Source organism: Platichthys flesus, chromosome 6 (genome assembly GCF_949316205.1).
Source record: "Platichthys flesus chromosome 6, fPlaFle2.1, whole genome shotgun sequence".
Lineage (NCBI taxonomy): Eukaryota > Metazoa > Chordata > Actinopteri > Pleuronectiformes > Pleuronectidae > Platichthys > Platichthys flesus.
In genome coordinates, this window is record NC_084950.1 from 28,032,399 (window position 1) to 28,052,831 (window position 20,433).

The window sequence follows — 20,433 nt, forward strand, 5'->3', positions numbered from 1 at the left end:
CGGCAGGTTCCGAGACTGTTAAATAAAGAAATCAGTGATGTTATCATTAACCTTAAAGCTGAACGTGCTGATATTGACTATGTTTGCACAACAGCAGATTGTTGGTCAGCTGTCAACAAAGGATTTATGGGCATTACCATTCATTGGCTGGACAAAAATGATAAATCACAGAGAAGGTCAGCAGTCCTTGCATGCCGCTGTGTCAAATTTGGCCCTGCTAGTTCAGATTAGGATGATGGGATTGAGCCTGCACCTCTCTCAGATTTAGAGGATCCTTGCCTTCCACCTCACAGAAGGTGCATGGCTCACATATTGAATCTGGTTACCAGAAAAGGTATCTGATGGACAGTACAAAACGCGAGCAAGGCCCATCTTTTCAAAGGCATCTGCTCTATGGAACAGATTGAAAAGAAACATGATACAGTCACTCTCTACAAGAGTTGAAGGCATGCTCGAAAAGAGAGAACACATACTGGCAGCTATACTACTACAAGCATTCAAGATGGACTGGGTGGAGGATGAGATTAAGCGCTCACAATATCGCGTGATGTTGAAGCAAGAATTTCAATCTGTTGACATAGCTAATGAGCAAAAGGTCCTCCTTTTTAAAATTTAACCGCCCATCAAATGTCAACAAGTCTGAGGTGGACATCTACCTGGATGCACAGACCAATGATAACTTCATGGAGTACATAGTCTTGTCAAAACTGACAAAGCTGTTTGTCAAATACAACACAGCACTCCCTTTGAGCACTCCAGTAGAGATGCTATTCAGCATTGGTGGCCAGATCTGTAGTCCCAGGAGAAACAGGTTTGGAGATGCAAACTTTGAAAAGCAATTGCTTTTAAATGCTAACAAAAAGCAGTAGTCTAGTCTGTGGACTAAGCAAGCTTGTGTGATTTTTCACTTCTTCAGAAGAAGAAGTGAAAAATCAAGGTGTTTGTTAGTAAGGTTGAGGTAAAGAGCAATTTTATGGGACAGCAGCACTTTTCTATCGTGAGAACGACAGAAAAGATAGATTACTACACATCAGATTACCACACATCAGTGGGATCTTAATCTCCACTCTTGGATATTATTTGGAAAAATAAGTTTGAAAGTGAATAGTTTTTCTTTATTTTTTCATTGTAATCCAGATTGATTACTTCATACATCAGTGGGATCTTAAACTCTACTCTTGGATGTTATTTGGAAAAATAAGTTTGAAAGTGAATAGTTTGTCTTTATTTTTTCAGAGTAATCCAGATTGTTCACCTCAAGACCAAGGCCCAGGAACCAAGGCCCAGGTTGTCACGTTTGTTGACCAGTCTGTTACATGCTGAGCTAAAGTCCACAAATAGCATTCTCACATAACTGTTTGGCTCTTCCAAGTGTGTCAGGGCGATGTGGAGAGCAGGTGGGATGACATCCTCTGTGGAGTGGTTTACCCAATAGACAAGTTGGTGTTTATCCAGGTCTGGTAGGATTATGATCCTAATGTGAGAGTGATGCCTCTTCACATTCTACAAGGGTTGTTATTGTCTAATTGTTCCTTAATCCGCTGTTTGTGTCTGGGCTTAGTATCCCTGATGCCCCTCTTGAGTTTCCCCTGTGCTTCGCTGTAGGCCTGTTTGTCATTCTACCAGGAAGCATCCTCACAGTGCTGTTAATCCATGGTTTTTGGTTGGGAAACACCTTCATTGCTTTTTGTGGTACCACATTTTCTGTGCAGAAGGTTATAATTTCAAGGACTGACCTGGCATATTCCTTAAGGTCTGCTCCTTGTGCAAACAAATCAAAGTCTGTAGTATAAAAACAGTTTTACTGCATTCGTGTGGCCTCCTTAGACTAGGTTTTCTTCTGGAGATCGGTGGTCCGACCGCTGGGGTTAGAGTTAAGGTAAACAGCAGAGTAACCGTGCCGATCAACCAGGAATGTAAATTTGATTGGTCAGTTTGTTGTCAGGTGATATCAGACTGTATTTTAGCAAGAGCTGAGCCAGGTTAAAAATGTTGGTTAAAGGACTGCCTGCCAGACATAACTTATTGGCTGTCTGTTTTCGAGCAGTGACTACAAAGGGACCAACAAGAGTCGTTGAAGATAATAGACACTTGTGGCAGTTGTGACTGAAGACACAGAGACCGTGTTCATGAAGCCACTTTCCCAGCAGAGTCCATTATCCTATTCAGATCCACATTAACCAAAATGTCTTAATCATCAATGACTGCTTTCTGCTCTTGCTGTGTGTAGGTCATTGAGACAGAGGCAGTAGTTGTCGAATGTGGTGGTCAGAGAGGACAGTGCCTAGGTCATGGAGGGTAAAGTGTATGTGCGTAGGTGTGTGGAATGCTCTTTTGGATTGTTGCTCTGCATCACACACAATGTACCGAATGTTCCTCAAACATTAGAGCAGAGGGCCAAAGGGTGAATGGTCAAAGTTGGACATCCTACATTTGATGTAAGCCAAGCTTTAACTAGAAATATATAAATCATTTGCCAGACATGTTACTGACAAATTGTGAACTTGAAATTAATAATAAAAGTTAATTTAAAGGAGCAGAAATGCAGTGAATAGAGAAGGTGTTGTAAGGTGACATAGGCAAAAATAAGGCCTGAAATATGTATTTCTAACCTTGGACCAATTTTTTATATTACACATAATTTCCATCTACATTACAGCAGACACACATTACCTCTGTTGGGCTATTCATGATTTATGTACCATAACTGATTCGATCAACATGGATCAAATCAGCTCCGTGTATTAGAGTTCCATTGTTTTACAAACATGTAAATGCTAGATTTAAAGTAAGCAAAGACTTTAAAAGCTCATGCAGAAACTGACCGGCTGAAATAAAAGGCAAGCAGGCAGTAATGCTGCATACCCCACTCAAAGACTCCTCCACTTTCGTACAAGATCGTGAGCAGGGAAATTGATTTCCCCAGAACTCAATTTATATGTATAATGGGGGAAAAGGCATTTTTTCGAAAATCCCAGTTACAGTGGTCGAAACAAGGCTTTGATCAAATGTCTCTGTAAAGCTTGTAAAGTCTGTTAAATAACTCTAAATCTAGCATTTTAGGTGTTATGAATACACTTTCAACTGCAGTGTACAGCTATTTCTTTTGTTTTCAAACATTTTTGTAAAATAATTTAGCTTAAATACAGAGAGCTGATTACTTCAACTTTAATCCTTTTTTCAGAGTGAGGCGTGCAGGTGGACCCAAAATGCAGAAGCAAAGTTCAGGTAACAAAACAAAAAGGTATTTTAATTTAAACAAAGGGTTTTGCAGAAAAGCAGGGTAAAAGCTGATATATGCTACTCCGTTTGGCCGGAGACAGACACATGGGAATGCCTTCGCCGACGTGGAACGCCCCCTCCGAGCACCTCAGAGAGCTTTTCGTGCAACTCTGATTTTTCTAACTATACGTCGGCATGTAAAAGAGCCTAGGGATACCCCCTTAGCTTTGATTAGTCCGCTAACAACATCATTTTTGAACGACGTAAGCAAGTCCTCTTCCATGGCAAGCAGCTCCAGCTCCATCAACAGCCTTTGTCTGTTAGTTGCCATTGTTCACTGTGTGTGAGGAAAGCTGGGAGGAGGTAAATAAAATATCAACGACTTCTTCTACATGCAAAGGACGTCATGAGGTAGGCTTCTCTAAGCTTGTCTTCCGTTAACCCACCTACTATTCTGGCGGTGAATTGGTTTCAGCACCCACAGCCTTCGGAGAACCATAAATGAAAAAGAGTCCACTGTATCCGTCCGTCCATAAAGTAGTCGGAGTAGCATATTTCAGCCTTAAGAAGACTAAGTCGAAAAATAACCTAAATAGGAGAAAAACTTGGAGTGAGGTGGTGTGGCGAACAAGAATAAGCTAGGAAACTACATGTTCCAGGTAAAGACGATGAAGAGCGAAAGACGACTAACTGACAAACACAAAGGGAAGCACAGAGACTTATTTACACAATGGAGGCAGGATTGATGAACACAGGTGAAACACCTTTGTCACACAAAGTGTACGATTCTAATTGATATCAGCCGAATTACCACTGATAAAAAACTAAACACCAGGAGAGCTTAAAATAATTTATTATGCTATTAAAATAAGATGTCTCACATCATGCTGTTCGGGTCAAATTTGACCTGTTTTGACATTTGATTGGAAAGCAGTAAAATACCCTAAATATCCATATTTTTGTTCGAAGTGAACCCACATTTCAAAAACGAAAAAATAGTTTTATATTCTTTTGTACATGTGCTAAAGATTTTTGTACATTGAGGCCGTTTCGGGTCAAATTTGACCCGTTTATATTGAAATAGATATAGATCCACCAGTGTGGGTCAAATCAAGGAAAATGGTGGATTTAGGGAATCTTGAAACTGTGAAACTATTTATGCTATTTCTGTGTGTATTTTTTAGGGAAGAGTGGTCACAGACATCAAGGGGGACCTTCACACTGGAATGAGAACTGTCTGTGTTCCAAGCGCATTTTCCCAGGTTCCCAAAGAGACAGGCACCTGCTGGTTTTTGAATGGTCATGGGGGAATCCTGAAACAGTGAAAGACTAAAACAGCATAGGATTGAATACAGGTGCATCTCAATTAGAATATCATAGAAAAGTTCATGTTTTTCGATAACTCAATTCAAAAAGTGAAACTCATATATTATATAGATTAATTACACACAGAGTGAAATAAATTTCTTTTAATTTTGATAATTATGGCTTAAAGCTATTGAAAACCCAGCCACATTATTAGGTTGCTAGTAATGGGTTTGACCCCCTTTTGCCTTCAGAACTGCCTTGAAGGGGACATATTATGCCCATTTCACCACAGTTTATATGGTTCCTTGGGGTCTTAATGAAATATCTGTAAAAAAAATTGGTAGAAACCCCTCCCCCTTCTCACCCCTCCCCCCTCTCATGGAGGTGTAGGACATAACGTTTTTACCTCCATTAATTAGCCTGTGTGTTTGAATGTATTCTCACTACAGAATGCATTCAACATCTATAGGGCAGATTATGGGCCTTTATGTCTAAGAGGACTAGAGCAGTAAGTTTTTTTTTTTATATGCATTAGATATCAGTCATTTCTGCAATACAAATATGACTGAGGAATAAAATACATACATTACTCTTCCCTCTGTATTACTTTGCTAAATGCTCATCTTACACGAGTCAATTGTTGACATGTTACATATCAAACATTAAAAGCACACAACTGTTTCTATAACCTTTTATTGTCAGAAAGATTGCCACAGAGCTTTTTAATCATAGTTATTAAATGTACTGGCTGGGACAGAGGTAATAAATATAAAAAATACCAAGTATAATAAAAACATTGATTACAAAAATACAATTTGTGCCATCAGTAGCCATACTGTAAACAAAAGAACACTTTATATTTGTGTGTCACCTTTTATTCTCTAAATACTAAATATGTGAACTTTGCTCAGCCGTTACAGGTATTTGGCGTACAGAAGCTTTGTGAGCTGGTGTTGAGGCCCTCTGGGCCGGAGAATCAGGGTGGTCCTGCCCTCCTGCTCGGTGCTCCAGATACGCAGAGTGTTCCCTGATGCTCAGGGAAGTTATACAGGGTTCAGACCTGCCCTTGATTGAAACTCGACCCATAGCTGGCTATAACTTCCTGCTTGTCAGGTTTCGCATACTTAGCAGAGAGATCCTCAGGTTTTGAGATCTTCAGCACCTCATTCACATATGGGGCCGGGTCCTGAAAAACCTCTTGAAAGATGAGGTCCAACAGGTTATCCACGTAATTTGTATTACAAATTGGTGAAAAAAGTTGGACATTTTGCACTTTTTTGTATTTATTATTTTCTTTTTATAATGATTTTGTAATTATATTATTCTATTTATCGTGAAGACGATAAATAAATGGTCTTTAAATCGCGAAGACCATTTAAAGACAGCAGTTAATTCATATGTTATTTATGTTTCACATACTGTTTGTACATTATTTGGATTTTAAATAGAGCCTGTGAGAATCACGGAAGGCTGCATCTGCTTTCACCGGCTTTGCTGTGCACTCGCCCTTCTTATATATTTCATCTGTCCCCCGCCGACAGACAGGACACTCCTCAAACAGCTCCAGGAGGCAGTTTTCATAGACAATATATGTGGGTGTCTAATGAACAGGGTTGGAAGATTCCATTCTATTAGAAAGACAAAGATATCACCAAAAGCCTGCAACAGCTAAAAAAGTGTAGGATGGTAATCCATCTGATTATTGGAATGTTTAGATTAAATATTGAGTCACTCACGTCAGATCTGCTTACTCAGTCAAGACTGTGATCGAGTCATCAGGATCATAGGTAGCATCCTGTGGCTCTCCGAAGTCCATACTTTAAACAACTTGGGTTGTCCCCTCCCTCCTCAAAGCGAGGCCTCTTACAGCTTAGGTCCCAACACCAAAATCAGTGCAGCACAGTTTTCTGTGTGCCTATGATAAAACAGACATTCAGTATCCATGGAGTCACAACAAATGAGATGCTGTTACAACTTTAACACGGAGACACAATCGATGACATGACGAACTAACTGAGGGTAAACAAACCTGTACTTTTGTAGTGAGGTCGCAGTGTTTTCATAGAAAGCTGCGTTCCATGTGTGCGCATCTTTGTTGGGTCCGTCTGGCATGCTACGTGATGTAGCCTAGCACCGTGAACAGATGTGCTTGCCTGAACACCAAAAGCAGCAATGTTATTCATGTTTGTACTACTGTCATGCATACAAGGATACAAGGACACATTTCCCCAAACTAGGGCTGGTGATGAATAATCGTTCTAGTCCCGCACATTATGACAACAACATACTTGTATCTTGAACGAGCGCCCGTAGCAACAGCTGTAGCTGGAAGTTAGGTTTGTGAGTGTTGTGCTCTCCATGCTCTTTCCCCCCCTCCGCTCGCGTGTCCTCCCGTTAGTACTGTGCCGCTGATTTTTTCCCACGGCAGCACTGGGCTGGAAGTTAGCTACGGCCGGCGCTCGTAGCAGCTACTACAAGCATCCGTAACTAACTTCAAGCTACAGCAGCTACAACCAGAGCTCGTAGCAGCTGCTATGGGCGCGTGTAGCTAACTTCAAGCTACAGCAACTACGATCGGCGCCCGTAGCAGCTACAGCCGGCACTCGTAGCTGCTGCTACGGGCGCATGTAGCTAACTTCAAGCTACAGCAGCTACTACCGATGCTCATAGCAGCTACTACCGGGTTTCGTAGTAGCTGCTACTAGTGGGGCAGATAATAGAAAAATCGTGCAAAATATAATACAAGCACCAAATTTGGTTCCCAAGGGTTAACTTAACAAATCTGCCTGACGTGCCATTCAAAAATCCGAATGCGTCTGCCGAGAATGGTTTTGCTTAAAGATATGCATGTACTTGTTGGATTTGAATGATCTTGGTGTTGATTTCTATGTTTTCTTGCATGCTGAATCTAATTTTTTTACTTTCATTAGCATTAAAATACTGTAAATGGTAGAAAATGAACACTTTATATAAAATAACAACATAACACCTCAAATAATACTCCTAATACTTTATTTACACAATATAAACATTAAATATACACATTTTGCATTAATGTACTTTGGATACATTTGGAACATGTTATTCAACAAAATCAAAAATATGATCAAAAACCCTTAATACTGTAAAAATCGTCCTTCCATAGCAAACTATTACAGTGGCCCACACACTGGCACCAGCTTTCACTGCTGTATATGCATCACTACAGCTGACATACACAGCTGCATAGTGCAGTGCAGGTGAGCCCTGAACGAAAGCATTTGCATATCCGATTGCAGCCTTTCTTGCAGGAACACTGGGCCAGTTCCTAACAGCTGGCTGCAATAGGTGGCATATGTCTCCGTTCCGATTCTATCCCCAGTCGGCAGGACTGACAACTTCTGGATTAGTTACTGTTGCTTGACCCTATATGATACCAGCCTGGTAAGCGGCGCGTTTTGCGTGTTCCATGAAGGCTGCACTGGTTGGTGGGATAGCATCATAGGACCTCTGCTTACAGGCAAAGAGATTCAGCCTTGCCTTGTCAACACCGGTGGCTGCACTTGATCTGTCATACATGACAACAACAAAGTTCTCCAGCTTCTGCAGGTCATCTTCAGAAACCTCTTTTGGACAGTTGCTGAGTTTTGTACAGGTTTCAGAAACCTCATCACAAACTTCCCAAGTTAGCCATGCAGATTTCTTTCCCTTCCCATGGAAAGACAAGACCACGTCACAGCCCGTGAATGCATGGAAATACAGGATCCCACTGGCTTTCTCTGGTCCTATTGCAGAAACTACCTCATGGACTGGTATCCATCGAGCATTGGCTCCCTGCCCAAAGACAATCCACATTTTTTGAAGACCAAGCCTCTGCAGGGATGGCAGCTTAGATACTGCTATAATGACCACGTCAGTGTCATTGGCTTTGATGACAAGTGACTTGCTACCCTCTGCAGTTGCATCTCTTCCATGTACAAATATACGGGTATCAGCTTCTTCATGACTGCATGGGGCCACAGCATCGATGGATTTGTTTGTGTTGCTGATGACATCTTCTCCTTTTGTCACAATGACCATACTTGTTGTTCCAGCCTGACATATTTTATCTGCGAGAAAGTGGAAGAGCTCAGTTTTGTTGTTGTCATCCCGCAAAAAGCTTCTCCAGTTTGTTGGGGTCATGCTGGTACCAGTCACTCTTCTTCTGATCCCCTGACCTCTTTTTGAACTGGTTTCAGGTTTCAAACTAAACTTCTTGTACACATCAAAGATGACATCGACTCGCTTGAATTTGATGCCAAAGGATTCCACTTTTGGAAGGATGTCTTCTTTTGCATAGTCATCGAAAGTCTTTGGGCTGCGTGGAGGCAGGGAATTGATGAGCGCTGATCCATCAATGATGATGGTGTCTCCCTCTGGTAGCTGTCAGCTAATGTCACCAGTGCCTGAAGAATTTCAGTTAGCTGTGACTTCTGGCACATACGAAGCCTGTCATTGTCACTGAGAGATGCAGGTGCTGACTGGTTCTCATACTTGAAGAATTCTTGCAAGTCACACTCTCTGCCTGGATTTGGGACTGGCTGCAGATTACCTTTTACGTAGCTGGATGATGGTCAATCTCCTCCTCTTCTAACCCAAACTCACTGTCAGACTCTGAATTGACAGAAACATGATCTTCATATTCTCTAAACTCTTCCCCTTCATTGTCTTCCAAAGATTTTCTCTCTTCAAAAATAATTTATAGATACTGTATCTGTTCATTGGGGCTTGTGTGTAGACTGACATGAGTGTGTTCAATTTCTAATTGAGTTCAATACTGATGAAAAACCTTGTTTCATATTCATTTTTTCAAATCATATCTTGATTGTTATTTATGTTTCTTTGTTTCTTTGTTTAATTGCATTTTATCACAAAAAACGAAAAGCACTTTTATTCATGAATGTGATTTAACAGGGGTAAATGACAAATATTAACCATATTTGCTGTTTATATTGCTTGTTTTTGGGATAAAGTTAACATCTGTTAAGTGTTTTTACATATATTGTTGTAGCTGTATTGATTGAAGACCGAATAATGCGGTGGGTCCACCAGACCCACGGACATTGGCTGGGTGACCAAAACATGAACACCACACAAGGGTTAAACAACATTTGGGATACTAAGTATGAGATGCACTCCTCCTTAGCTGACATTGAACCCCATGCTGAGTTTCACAGCAGTAATTGTCACCTGTGTGCCACGGTAGTGCGACAATCACTCCTTTAGAAAATGGCTTCATGTATTATCATAAAAAATAGCAAAACGCTCATCAGGCAAGCGAAAATGCAGATAAAGAATGATCTCAAGAGCCAAAAAGTGTAAAGTTAGTCACTTGTGTTATTTGAAAGTATAAAAATTTGTATCAGCATGCAGGAAAACATAGAAATTGACACCAAGATCATTGAAATCCATCAAGTACATCCATTTCTATGAGCGAAACAATTTTCGGCAGACGCATTTGGCGTCCATCTGAAAAATGGCCGCCATCTTGGATTTTTTGATGGCACGTCTGGCAGATTTGTTAAGTTGACCCTTGGGAACCACTATGCCAAATTTGGTGCTTGTATCACATTTTGCACAATTTCAGTGAAAAATTGCTGTTATCTGCCCTACTATACGGGGCTCCTAGTAGCTGCTACGGGCCCCTCGAGCGGGGGGGGGGGGGGGGCGTGGAGAGCACAACACTCACAAACCTGCCGTGCGATCACCGTTCAAAAGTGGGCCCAAAGTGTCCCAAGAAAATATCCCCCACACCATTGCACCACCACCACCAGCCTGAACCGTTGATACAAGACAGAATGTATACAAGGCAGGATGGATCAATGCTTTCATATTGTTTTACACCAAATTCCGACCCTACCATCTGAATGTCGCAGTTGAAGTCGAGACTCTTCGGAACAGGCAACTTTTTCCTATCTTTTCCAAACAAGCCTGTGTGAATTGTAGCCTCAGTTTCATGTTCTTAGCTGATAGGAGTGGCACACGGTGTGGTCTTCTGCTGCTGTAGCCCATCTGCTTCAAGGTTCGATGTGTTATGCGTTCGGAGATGGTATTCTGCAAACCTTGGTTGTAACGAGTGGTTATTTGAGTTACTGTTGCCTTTCTATCATCTCGAACCGCTCTGCCCATTCTCCTCTGACATCTGACATCAACAAGGCATTTTCGTCCACACAACTGCTGCTCACTAGATATTTTCTCTTTTTCGAACCATTCTCTCTAAACCCTAAAGATAGTTGTGCGTGAAAATCCCAGTAGATCAGCAGTTTTTGAAATACTGAGATGGTCGTCTGGCAGCAACAACAATGACACGTTCAAAGTCACTTAAATCCCTTTTCTTCCCCATTCTGATGCTCGGTTTGAACTTCAGCAAGTTGTCTTCACCACGTTGAGTTGCTGCCATGTGATTGGCTGATTAGCTATTTGTGTTAACAATCAATTGAATAGGTTTGCCCAATAAAGTGGGCAGTGAGTGTATATATGCACTCAGTACTTGGTCTGAGCTCCTTTTTCATGAATTAATGCATCAATGCAGCGTGGCATGGAGGCGATCAACCTGTGGCACAGCTGAGGTGTTATGGAAGCCCAGGTTGCTTTGATAGTGGCCTTCAGCTCGTCTGCATTGTTGGGTTTGGTGTCTCTCATCTTCTTCTTGACAATACCCCATAGATTATTTATGAGGTTCAGGTCAAGCGAGTTGCTGGCCAATCAAGCTTAAAAAAGGTATTGGTACTTTCGGCAGGGTAGGCAGGTGCCAAGTCCTGCTGGAAAATGAAATCAGCATTTCCATAAATTATGTCAGCGGAGGGAAGCTTGAAGCGCTCTAAAATGTCCTGGTAGACGGCTGCTTTGACTTAAGACCTGATAAAACACAGTGGACCAACACCAGCAGATAACATGGCTCCCCAAATCATCACTGACTGTGGAAACTTCAGACTGGACTTCAAGCAACTTGGATTCTGTACTTCTCCATTCTTCCTCCAGACTCTGGGACCTTTATTTCTAAATGAAATGCAAAATGTACTTACATCTGAAAAGAAGACTTTGGACCACTGAGCAACAGTCTACCTTTTTCTACCACACTTTTTCCTTCTACTCAGCTTTCTATGAATATGCTTGGATACATCACTCTATGAACAGCCAGCGTCTTTAGCAATGACCTTTTGTGGCTTACCCTCATTGTGGAGGGTGTCAATGTCCCCATGATTGTGTAGCCTACTGAACCAGCCTTATTGACCATTTAAAGGCTCAGAAAACCTTTGCAGGTGTTTTGAGTTGATTAGCTGATTAGAGGGGGACATCGTGACTCTACGAAATATATATTTTTCACAATATTCACATTTTCTGAGATACTGAATTTTGGGTTTTCATGAGCTCTAAGCCAGGGATGCCAGGGTGAAATTGGACAGGGGGCCAGATTTTTTTCTAGCAAGACGTGAGGGGGCCAGATTACCTACACATCAATAAGAAATTGCATTGGCACCAAAATAACGGCACAATGAGGCTTACTATTACATAGCCTAAGTAGGAGAGAGTTATCCTCTAAAAACGTAACATTTTCCTATCAATGCAAGTAGCCTATATTTATAAATTAGAAATGCAACCAAATAGACTAAGTGCCAACAAAACACATTTCCTATAAATAACACAAGTGTAAACTGTTAATTACATTATTATATTTATTGAAGGCTTGCACATGAAACCACGTCAATGCATAGTTAGGCCAATTAAAAGTCCAGGCCAAGTAGGCCTAAACGAGTCACACAAAGTAAGCGCCAGAATAAAGTAGTCCAACAATAGGCCATGTGATTGAATATCCAGTAGGAATTACTAAAACAAAAAGGTTCTTGAAAAAATAGTCAAATATGAGCTATCTAAAAACATTAAATTGGCTCAACAACAGATGAGGCACCTTAACTTAGCCAGTCATCACCAGTCAACCCCAACCCTTTTTTCCACACACCCATATGCCTATATGGCACTAGCCTGGCTATCAGTCAACCCAAACCCCTTTTATTCCCTCCCACCAAAATCACACTTGTAATATTTCACTCTGTTTGTAATGAATCTATATGATATATGAGTTTAACTTTTTGAATTTATCGAAATAAACAAACTTTTTCATGATATTCTAATTTATTGAGATGCACCTTTTATAAAGGGTGCACATAAGGAACAGATGTTATACAGAGGTCAGAGGTTGCATTGACACAGACACATGATCTGCACCTGCAAGTATGAGCAATCTATCAAAATAATCCAAAAATAACCAAATTACAAGATACTTATTCTGAGCTTACTGAGATCAATAAATCGATCAAAAAAGGAGTTGTGGTGTCATAATATAATAAAGGTAAGTGAGCTGCCATTTCAGTGACTGAGTTAAAGGAAACTATAGACATACTGTGTAAGATGCCCTTCATCTGATCTTCCAAGATGAGGAAGCAGATAGTGATTAGGGGGAGGAGGAAAATAATTATTTAGAATAATTTTTCAAAATTGTTATTGCTGTTATGTTTTCGTGTCTTGGCTAAAAAAGGACATGATATTGTGTGATGATATATGTTTTACTCTCAAAAATACACTCTCAAACATTAATTTTAGGATAAATATAAACAAATAATTACTCATCGCGTTACATAAAGGTATAGTTTGAGAAATACCTGCCTAACAACGAAGTCAAAATGAAGAATGCGAAGTGGGGGAACAAAACCAAATATGAATCAACAACTGGAGAGGTGGTGAGTCACTCTGGTCAACACCCAGTGAATGAACACGGAAATATTACAGCGCAAATATACCCTTAACATTTACCCTTTCACAAATTTTTCTCTTACTCAAGATTATTCAACTCCAGAAATTGGATGTGCAGTGTCAAATCTGGTGTTCATATATCCTTCTCCCTCTCCCATCATTAATACTTACCAAATTACAATTCTCAAATAGTGTTTCTATTATTTCCCCATTTGTGGCTCTCAGTCTCCAACCCAACAATGTGCTATTTGATTTAAAATCCCCACACCGAAAGATATGATTCCTAGTCTGTCCTTGTATTGGTTTGAGTTTGTTGATTTCTAGCTTTCTGCATGGGTTATTGTAATTTATGGTGTTAAACTTCATTTGTCTATATCCCTGCTAGAATATTTCATTCCTCTTTCCCTTTCGGACAAATCTGAATGCCTTATTTTCCTTGATGAATGTGGTGCACCTTCCACCTTTCCCTCCACCCTGTCGGTTTCTTCTGGCAGACCCAAAGTGCAGAACAGAACACAGACACAGTACATCGATGATAGTAGAATTTTTTTTATGGCTGAGGTGAAGATTGACTTAAGTGGTCGTCCTTCAACTGATGGTTGGCGGCTCGAAACCCAGCCGATGCCAAAGTGTCCTTGGACAAGAAGCTGAACCATGGGTCTCCACGCAGCCTGAACCGTGGACCTGCAGGCGGAGATGACGCTGGCAAGAGTGGCGAAGGAGTACAAAGCCCTGTTCTGGGAGCAGGCAGCAGAGAGCAGACGGCGGACAATGCTGGTGGAGTGTCTTTTGGCCTGGTCGGGGGCCGTTTCTATTCCAAAACCAACCTAGAATAATGTTCTAACACCATCACTTTTTCTTCCCGTAGTTGAATTTGTCTGTTTAAATATTAATTATACATTGGACTAATTGGTTATTGGTGGCTCATTCTGTTCTCATGGGGTTTGGTAGTTGCTTAATGACACAGCCCTAATCCATGTCTACCAGTGTGTTGTTCTGTGTGATAACCTACAATCTTTTTAGTAAGTTTTTCTATAGTTAAGCACTATATTTTAAGATGCCTTTTTTTAAAGCCCTTTATTTTTATTTGAGTTGAAATGAGAAAAAAATATGTTATTATTAGAGTACATTTCGGTTCAGTGTGAAAATTACAATAAACAGTTGAAATACTTTTGAATTATACTTTATTTTATTTGTCAGTATTTTACATCATACAGACATTGATAGAACTACAAGGCTACTTCAACAACTACATTAATCAAGTAATACAAATTAGTCAGATTAATTGATTAATCGAGAAAATAATCGCTAGATTAATCGATAAAGAAATATTCAAAATGTGCGACCCTGTTTTGCACAGCCTCTTCACGGCCTGTGTGTGGCCATGTTCAGACCTGGTATTAACATTTGCCCTGAATGTATGTCTTGTGACCACTTGTGTTTGGATCTGAATCACATGCTCCATGTGCAAATAATCATGTATCCATGTGTGCGCGAGTGATCCTTTTTCAACCTAATCTGAGTTTGAAGATGTGTCTGATGGCATTGTTTGTGTGTTTTTGTGTGTGTCAGCGCAAAGCGTGTGAGAGATCGAAACGGGGGCTGATGAAACAAGGAGCTGCAGGTCTTCTATGAAGATACAGAAGAACTAGTGTTAGTAGTATTGTGTCAGTACCATAAGATATATTTTATATTCCTGTATGGAAATGTATCTTGGACTCGCGCTGCACAGATCGATGCCTCAACAGTAGAGTTGCGGAAAATGTCCGGTAAATTTCCGGAAACTTTCCATTGGAAGTTAAGCTTGGGAATTTTGGGGAATTTTGAAGAAATAAAAATATGCGAATTAATAAATAATCCGTGGCCCACTGATGAGCCTACACACCCGCGTGCCTATGTGTGTGTGCGTGCGTGCGTGCATGTGGTTAGAAGGAAGTTTTAACATTTGGTTTTCCATGTTGGTTTTATTTAAAAAGCTCAAACAAATCTAGAAAAATCTGTGTAAAAAACAACAAAAACGGTTAATTTTCAGATGCTTAAGAATTGAAAACAACATGTACTGCAACTCAGAACCATATGTACATCAATATATAACGTTCATGACTTAAATGTACGGACATGTATCTGACATGTTGAGAGAACGTTAAAGTAACGTCGATCAATAACAATCAACATAAGCTAGGGCTACAACTGAAGAGTAAGATGACAAAGTAATGCAGAATATGTCACAAATGTGGTAAAGTTGACTGTTATTGCAATTCATTGTTTTGGCTATTATGCCAATTTATGTCTCATTAAAAAAAAAAATTCATTATTAATTCTGCCCCTTTGGGCTTCTTACAAACTCTTTTATTCCCATCATACAAACTACATCTCCAAGACCTCCTGAGAGTTTTTCTACCTATTTCAACCGCTCTTCTAAATCTACCTTTAACACACATGCCCAGGGGAAAACTACTGGCAGTTTCTAGCCCCAAGCCAGTTTCAAGGTTTCCCTCTTCATCTTTATTTAATTTTAGACATATTTTCATATTATAGATATTTTTCACGAAATTCAAGAGTAATCTGGAAATGTGTTGAAATATCAAAGCGAATTTCGCAGACCCCCTGCAATGCCGTCCGGTTGAAAACGATGATATTACTGGGGAAAATATATAAGCATGCTGATTGAGGATTGTTCATCAGTTCATCTAGCCTACTTCTATTAATTTCTCCATCAATTGTAAAATATTTTAAAGCCGATTCCAATTGTTTGGCTAACTAGTTATATCTCTGGCATTGCATTAGTGTTTTTTTACAAGCTTTTTTCACATCTCATTCCACAGAACAATGCCACGTGCACATTTGCAAATACTGTGCAAAGACCTATGTTAAGAATGACACAAAAATGCAGAAGCATATTTCAAGTCTCCTCAGGGCTCAAATCAGCCTATGAAAAAACAAAATGTTTATATTTATGTCTGTGTATGACAAGGTTAATACAGTTAGTATAAATTACCCACACAATGTTCATTTTTTTCCTGTTATTCCTGTTAATTCCCTTGGAAAGTTTCCAGCTTTGAATATTCCCGGAATTTTGCAACCCTACTCCACAGTAACAGTAAAAACAACAATTTAATTAGAACAACATCAGGTCACGACATTGCACATAATCCCATTGCACTCAACAAAAATATTGGTCCTGCATTGCACATAACACTCTGTGATCCGCCTCCGGAGCCGCATTTGTGCATGGATCACAGCGGACAATTCGACGAAAAATATGTTCTAATGAACCCGTTCCTAAATCACTATGGACTTACAATTGATACATTAAACAAAAGGGACCATGTTAAAAAAACTATAGATGTATTATAATATGATGATGGCAGTAAGCGAGAAAAACTGCTCAGCCTGAACTATTGCAAAGTACAGTTTAAAACAGAAGCGAAAGCAAGATCATTATAAACTTCATAAAAAGCGCTGGCATGCTACAAACACCCAACCAAAGCAAGACTGTAACTTCAAGATGAGTTACAATGTCTACAGGCAGTGTAAAAAAGAAACACCAATCTGAGTTTAAAGGCAGTGAGAATGGTAATAATGCTTTATAATCATGTGTGCACACTGTGTGAGTGTGTCCTTAAAGCATCCTGACACACTGACAGCCTCTCACAGCCAGGGGGACCCAGAGAGAGATTTAGGGGGTGGGGGCGGTTACACTGGAAGGGCAAAGCTGATTTGCATGAGCTCCTAAGGCCAATGGCTAGACTTGATAGGGAGACTACAAGATCCAAAGGAAGTGATGTGTTAGGTTACACGCTCCTCCCTCATTTCCGCTGCAAGAGAGAGGGAGGGGGAAAAAGACACCCAGTGAGAAAGAAGGGAAGAGCAGGGCTGAAGTAAATGGGCCAAGTGGCAGTCTCATTCTTGCTGTGTGAGATCATGGGGAGGCATAATGTGCTTTGATCTGCTTCTCTACAAAAAACAAGACTGAACGATACAATAGAAGAGACACAGAAGAAAAAGGAGGGAGGACAGGAGGATATAGGAAGGAAGGCTGGCGGGTGAAAGAGGGGACTTTTTTTGGATCTACTCTAAGTACCAGTCGGAATCTAGTCGGAAAAGTGTGTCACAGGGGCTGAGATACTGCCCTTCCTTGGAGTACACACAGCTGTCTTGCTGCAGAAGGGAGAAAAATGAACTATCTGGTGAGTGAATGCGTGTGTTTGTGTGTGAGAAGGATAGATATTTCAGTGTGTGCATGTACATAACACTGCCTTTGGCGTTTGTCTTTTCGTTCATCCTCTGGGGTTCAATTTGTGTGCTGTGTGTTTGTGTGAGAGAGAGAGACTTAAAGCAGGACCTGCTATACCAAGCTGTGCATGAATTGAGTAGGGGGGTGAGAATGAAGAAAATAAAAACGAGAAGGGGGGAGGAGAGGGAAACGAGTCAACATTATCCTCTGCGGATTTCTACCTTTTGTAGCAATATGTGGGGATTTTGTGTGTGTGTGTGTGTGTGTTCGGGGCTAAAGGTTTAAGGTCAGTTCACACAGGAGACTTCACTGCCCTCTCATGTGCAATGAAAAAGAAGACTTTGAGGCCAATGAATATACAAATGTTAGAAGATAAAACATCCAAAGTAACATTTGAATACTTGAAGCAAAAATGTTACCTTCCTTGTTGAAACACATATAAAATTGAGTTAAAGTTTTTCACTTGCTGCTTGTAATCCTTTTGAGAGCTTTCCTTACTGAATCCAAATGATATACAGTGCATGTTTTCTCTTAAACTTTGCTATCTGAATACATCGCTGCAGTACAGATGAGAACACGCAACAGATTGCCTTAGCCCTCATCACAGTTAACTGTTCGGGTTTGGGTCTGCTATCTGCTTGTTGGGAGGAGGGAGTTAAGACGGAAGGAAAGAAAGAAAGAGGGAGGCAGTGGCTTGGTTTGTCTTTGTGCTGACTCAGAGGAAAGTGGAAAAAATTTTAGGTTTGATGGCCAGGGGACAGATTGGTTGGCTGAGAGAGAAAAATGCTACATTAGAAGACAAGCAGAAAGAGAGGCTGGATGAGTAGGAAAGTGATTTAGTAAGTCAAAGAGGGGTGGAGGGGGTACACTTTAGGAAGATAAATAGTAATGATAGAAAGACAAAGAAACAGCCAGAAACAGTCCTTCCCTGTTATTGTGTGAAAGGCCTCTACATCAGTTTTGGCTCACTGCACATGTAATACCACACTGTGTGTGCGTGTTTGGGGCAACTACAGTCAGGAATGTGGCAGACAGTGAAATACTGTGGAGCAGATTGCTGTGTATACAAGTAACTACATGCCCGTAATTAGTGTGCAATAAAACAACATTAAACTATTGTGGAACTCAGAGATGGCTGTATCAGAGCTTAACACTGACTAAATAACACCACCGTGTTGTGTCAGCTTACTCTCATGTAAAGTCAATTTTTTACTTTTTGTGGAAAATATATCTTTTTAGCATCAAGGCTCTGACACTCAACAACAATTGGACTGAGTTTGTGTTAATCTGTCCCTGTGATACATGGTTATTGCTTGTTTTCCCTGATTAAAGACATGTGTAATGTTAAAATCAGGTTCTGAGGTAAAACCAAACCCTTAAAAAGAATTCTCTATGTTTCCTTCGGGAGCTCTGTAGATTCCCTTACACCTGCGTAAAATGGTAAAACTTGATTGCAACAGGCAGGATATGTGACAGATGGTCACTAGACATGGGTTCGATCCAATATTGTCATCGGGTTCCGCTCCTTACACAAGTCAATTATCGGACATCAGACCGGCTTCCTCGAACGTTCTGATCCAGATTTTATAGTCGTCTTTATGAATTTGTAATAATTACATTTTATGGCCATATCCGAAAATGTTTGGGCACAAATTCATGAGTTAATTACAAAGTTCTTTCAAAAATAGTCATTGGTCCTCATATCTTTAAAGGCGGAGCTGGACCGGAACCATAATGTAATAAGAAGGGCTGCAACTGAGAAAGCGGTTACCTAACTCAACATGTCGTTTGTTTGGAGATCTTTCAAACTTGAAACTCAGATATCAAAGACTGCCAGTTGTAATGTGTGTAAGGGGCTGGAGGATGTGTCGCATCGTACAAAACAACCAATTTAATCCAGGTATCGGAATTGGATTGGAAATGAAAAAAAAACGTATAGTGCATCTTGCCCAAGGACACTTTGGCCTGCAGATGGGGAAGACTGGGATCGAGCCGCCGACCTTCTGGTTGGAGGAGGACCGCTTGACCCCTTAGCCACAGCAATGTAGCCAACTATTTTGAGTGTTAGACTCCCTAGATTTCTAAAGTTCAGCTTGTTTAAAAAGGTGAAAGTTGGCATACTTCTGAATTTATGGCTGGAGATTGGGTGCAGATTCAGAGAGAAGAGCGATCTAATTCAATGATTTCCCTAATCTGAATGGCTTGTTTATATTGGCAGTGAATCAATTTTTGAGCTGCAGTGATATTAATAGCCAGGAAAGAGGCCCAAATGATATTCAAAACCATTGAAAAGTGAGTTTTTCATAAAATGTCCCTCTTAAGGAGCTGTAACATCCATATATTCAATTAAATTTCTTTTGTGTAGAGCCAAATCATAACATAAATGAAACACAGGCCCTTAAGGCCCTTTACATAGTAAGAGACCTAACAGTTCCCCCAATGAGCAAGCGCTATGGCTACTGCGGAGAGAAAACTCCCTGGAAAACTGAACCAGAACCAGTGTGCGGTTGGGGTGAGTTGAGACAAGAGAAAAAGAGGAGAGGTGGGACAGAAGAGAAGGGAGAGGGCAGGGGGAGACCAAGAACAGTTGATGATGGATGAATTGCGCAACATTGGAATCCGGTTTTATTGCAGGTTTACACATACAACATGGTGTGGCCTATTTGTTCAAGTATAAATATAGAAATTCAAAAAATAGGGGAAATAATTAAATATTAAATTTACTATACGCACCTGGGGATGGTATGTCATCACGACTTTGTCTTTCACATTTGAACAACAGTTGTGTTTGTATTATTTTGTTTTGTATTTAGTTGTGCATCTGTTATGTATTAGAAACATCATCAACACCTCTTCAACAAACCCATTTAATTCTCAGGAAAATATTGCTGTATTCT

At 40.4% G+C, this 20,433-nt stretch overlaps 1 protein-coding gene across 2 annotated transcripts in view; it reads left to right on the forward strand.

Moving 5' to 3' along the window:
* bcar1 (BCAR1 scaffold protein, Cas family member) overlaps positions 1-20,433 on the forward strand; it is a 114,781-nt gene that overhangs the window by 42,006 nt on the left and 52,342 nt on the right. Inside the window, exon 1 of one of the 2 annotated variants that reach the window (XM_062390316.1) lies at positions 17,142-17,489. The exons of the other annotated variant lie outside the window; for it this stretch is intronic. Coding sequence (XP_062246300.1) covers positions 17,478-17,489 — 12 coding nt within the window. The 5' untranslated portion in view covers positions 17,142-17,477. Of the gene's footprint in view, positions 1-17,141; positions 17,490-20,433 lie in introns of those variants that run through there. 2 annotated transcript variants of the gene reach the window in all.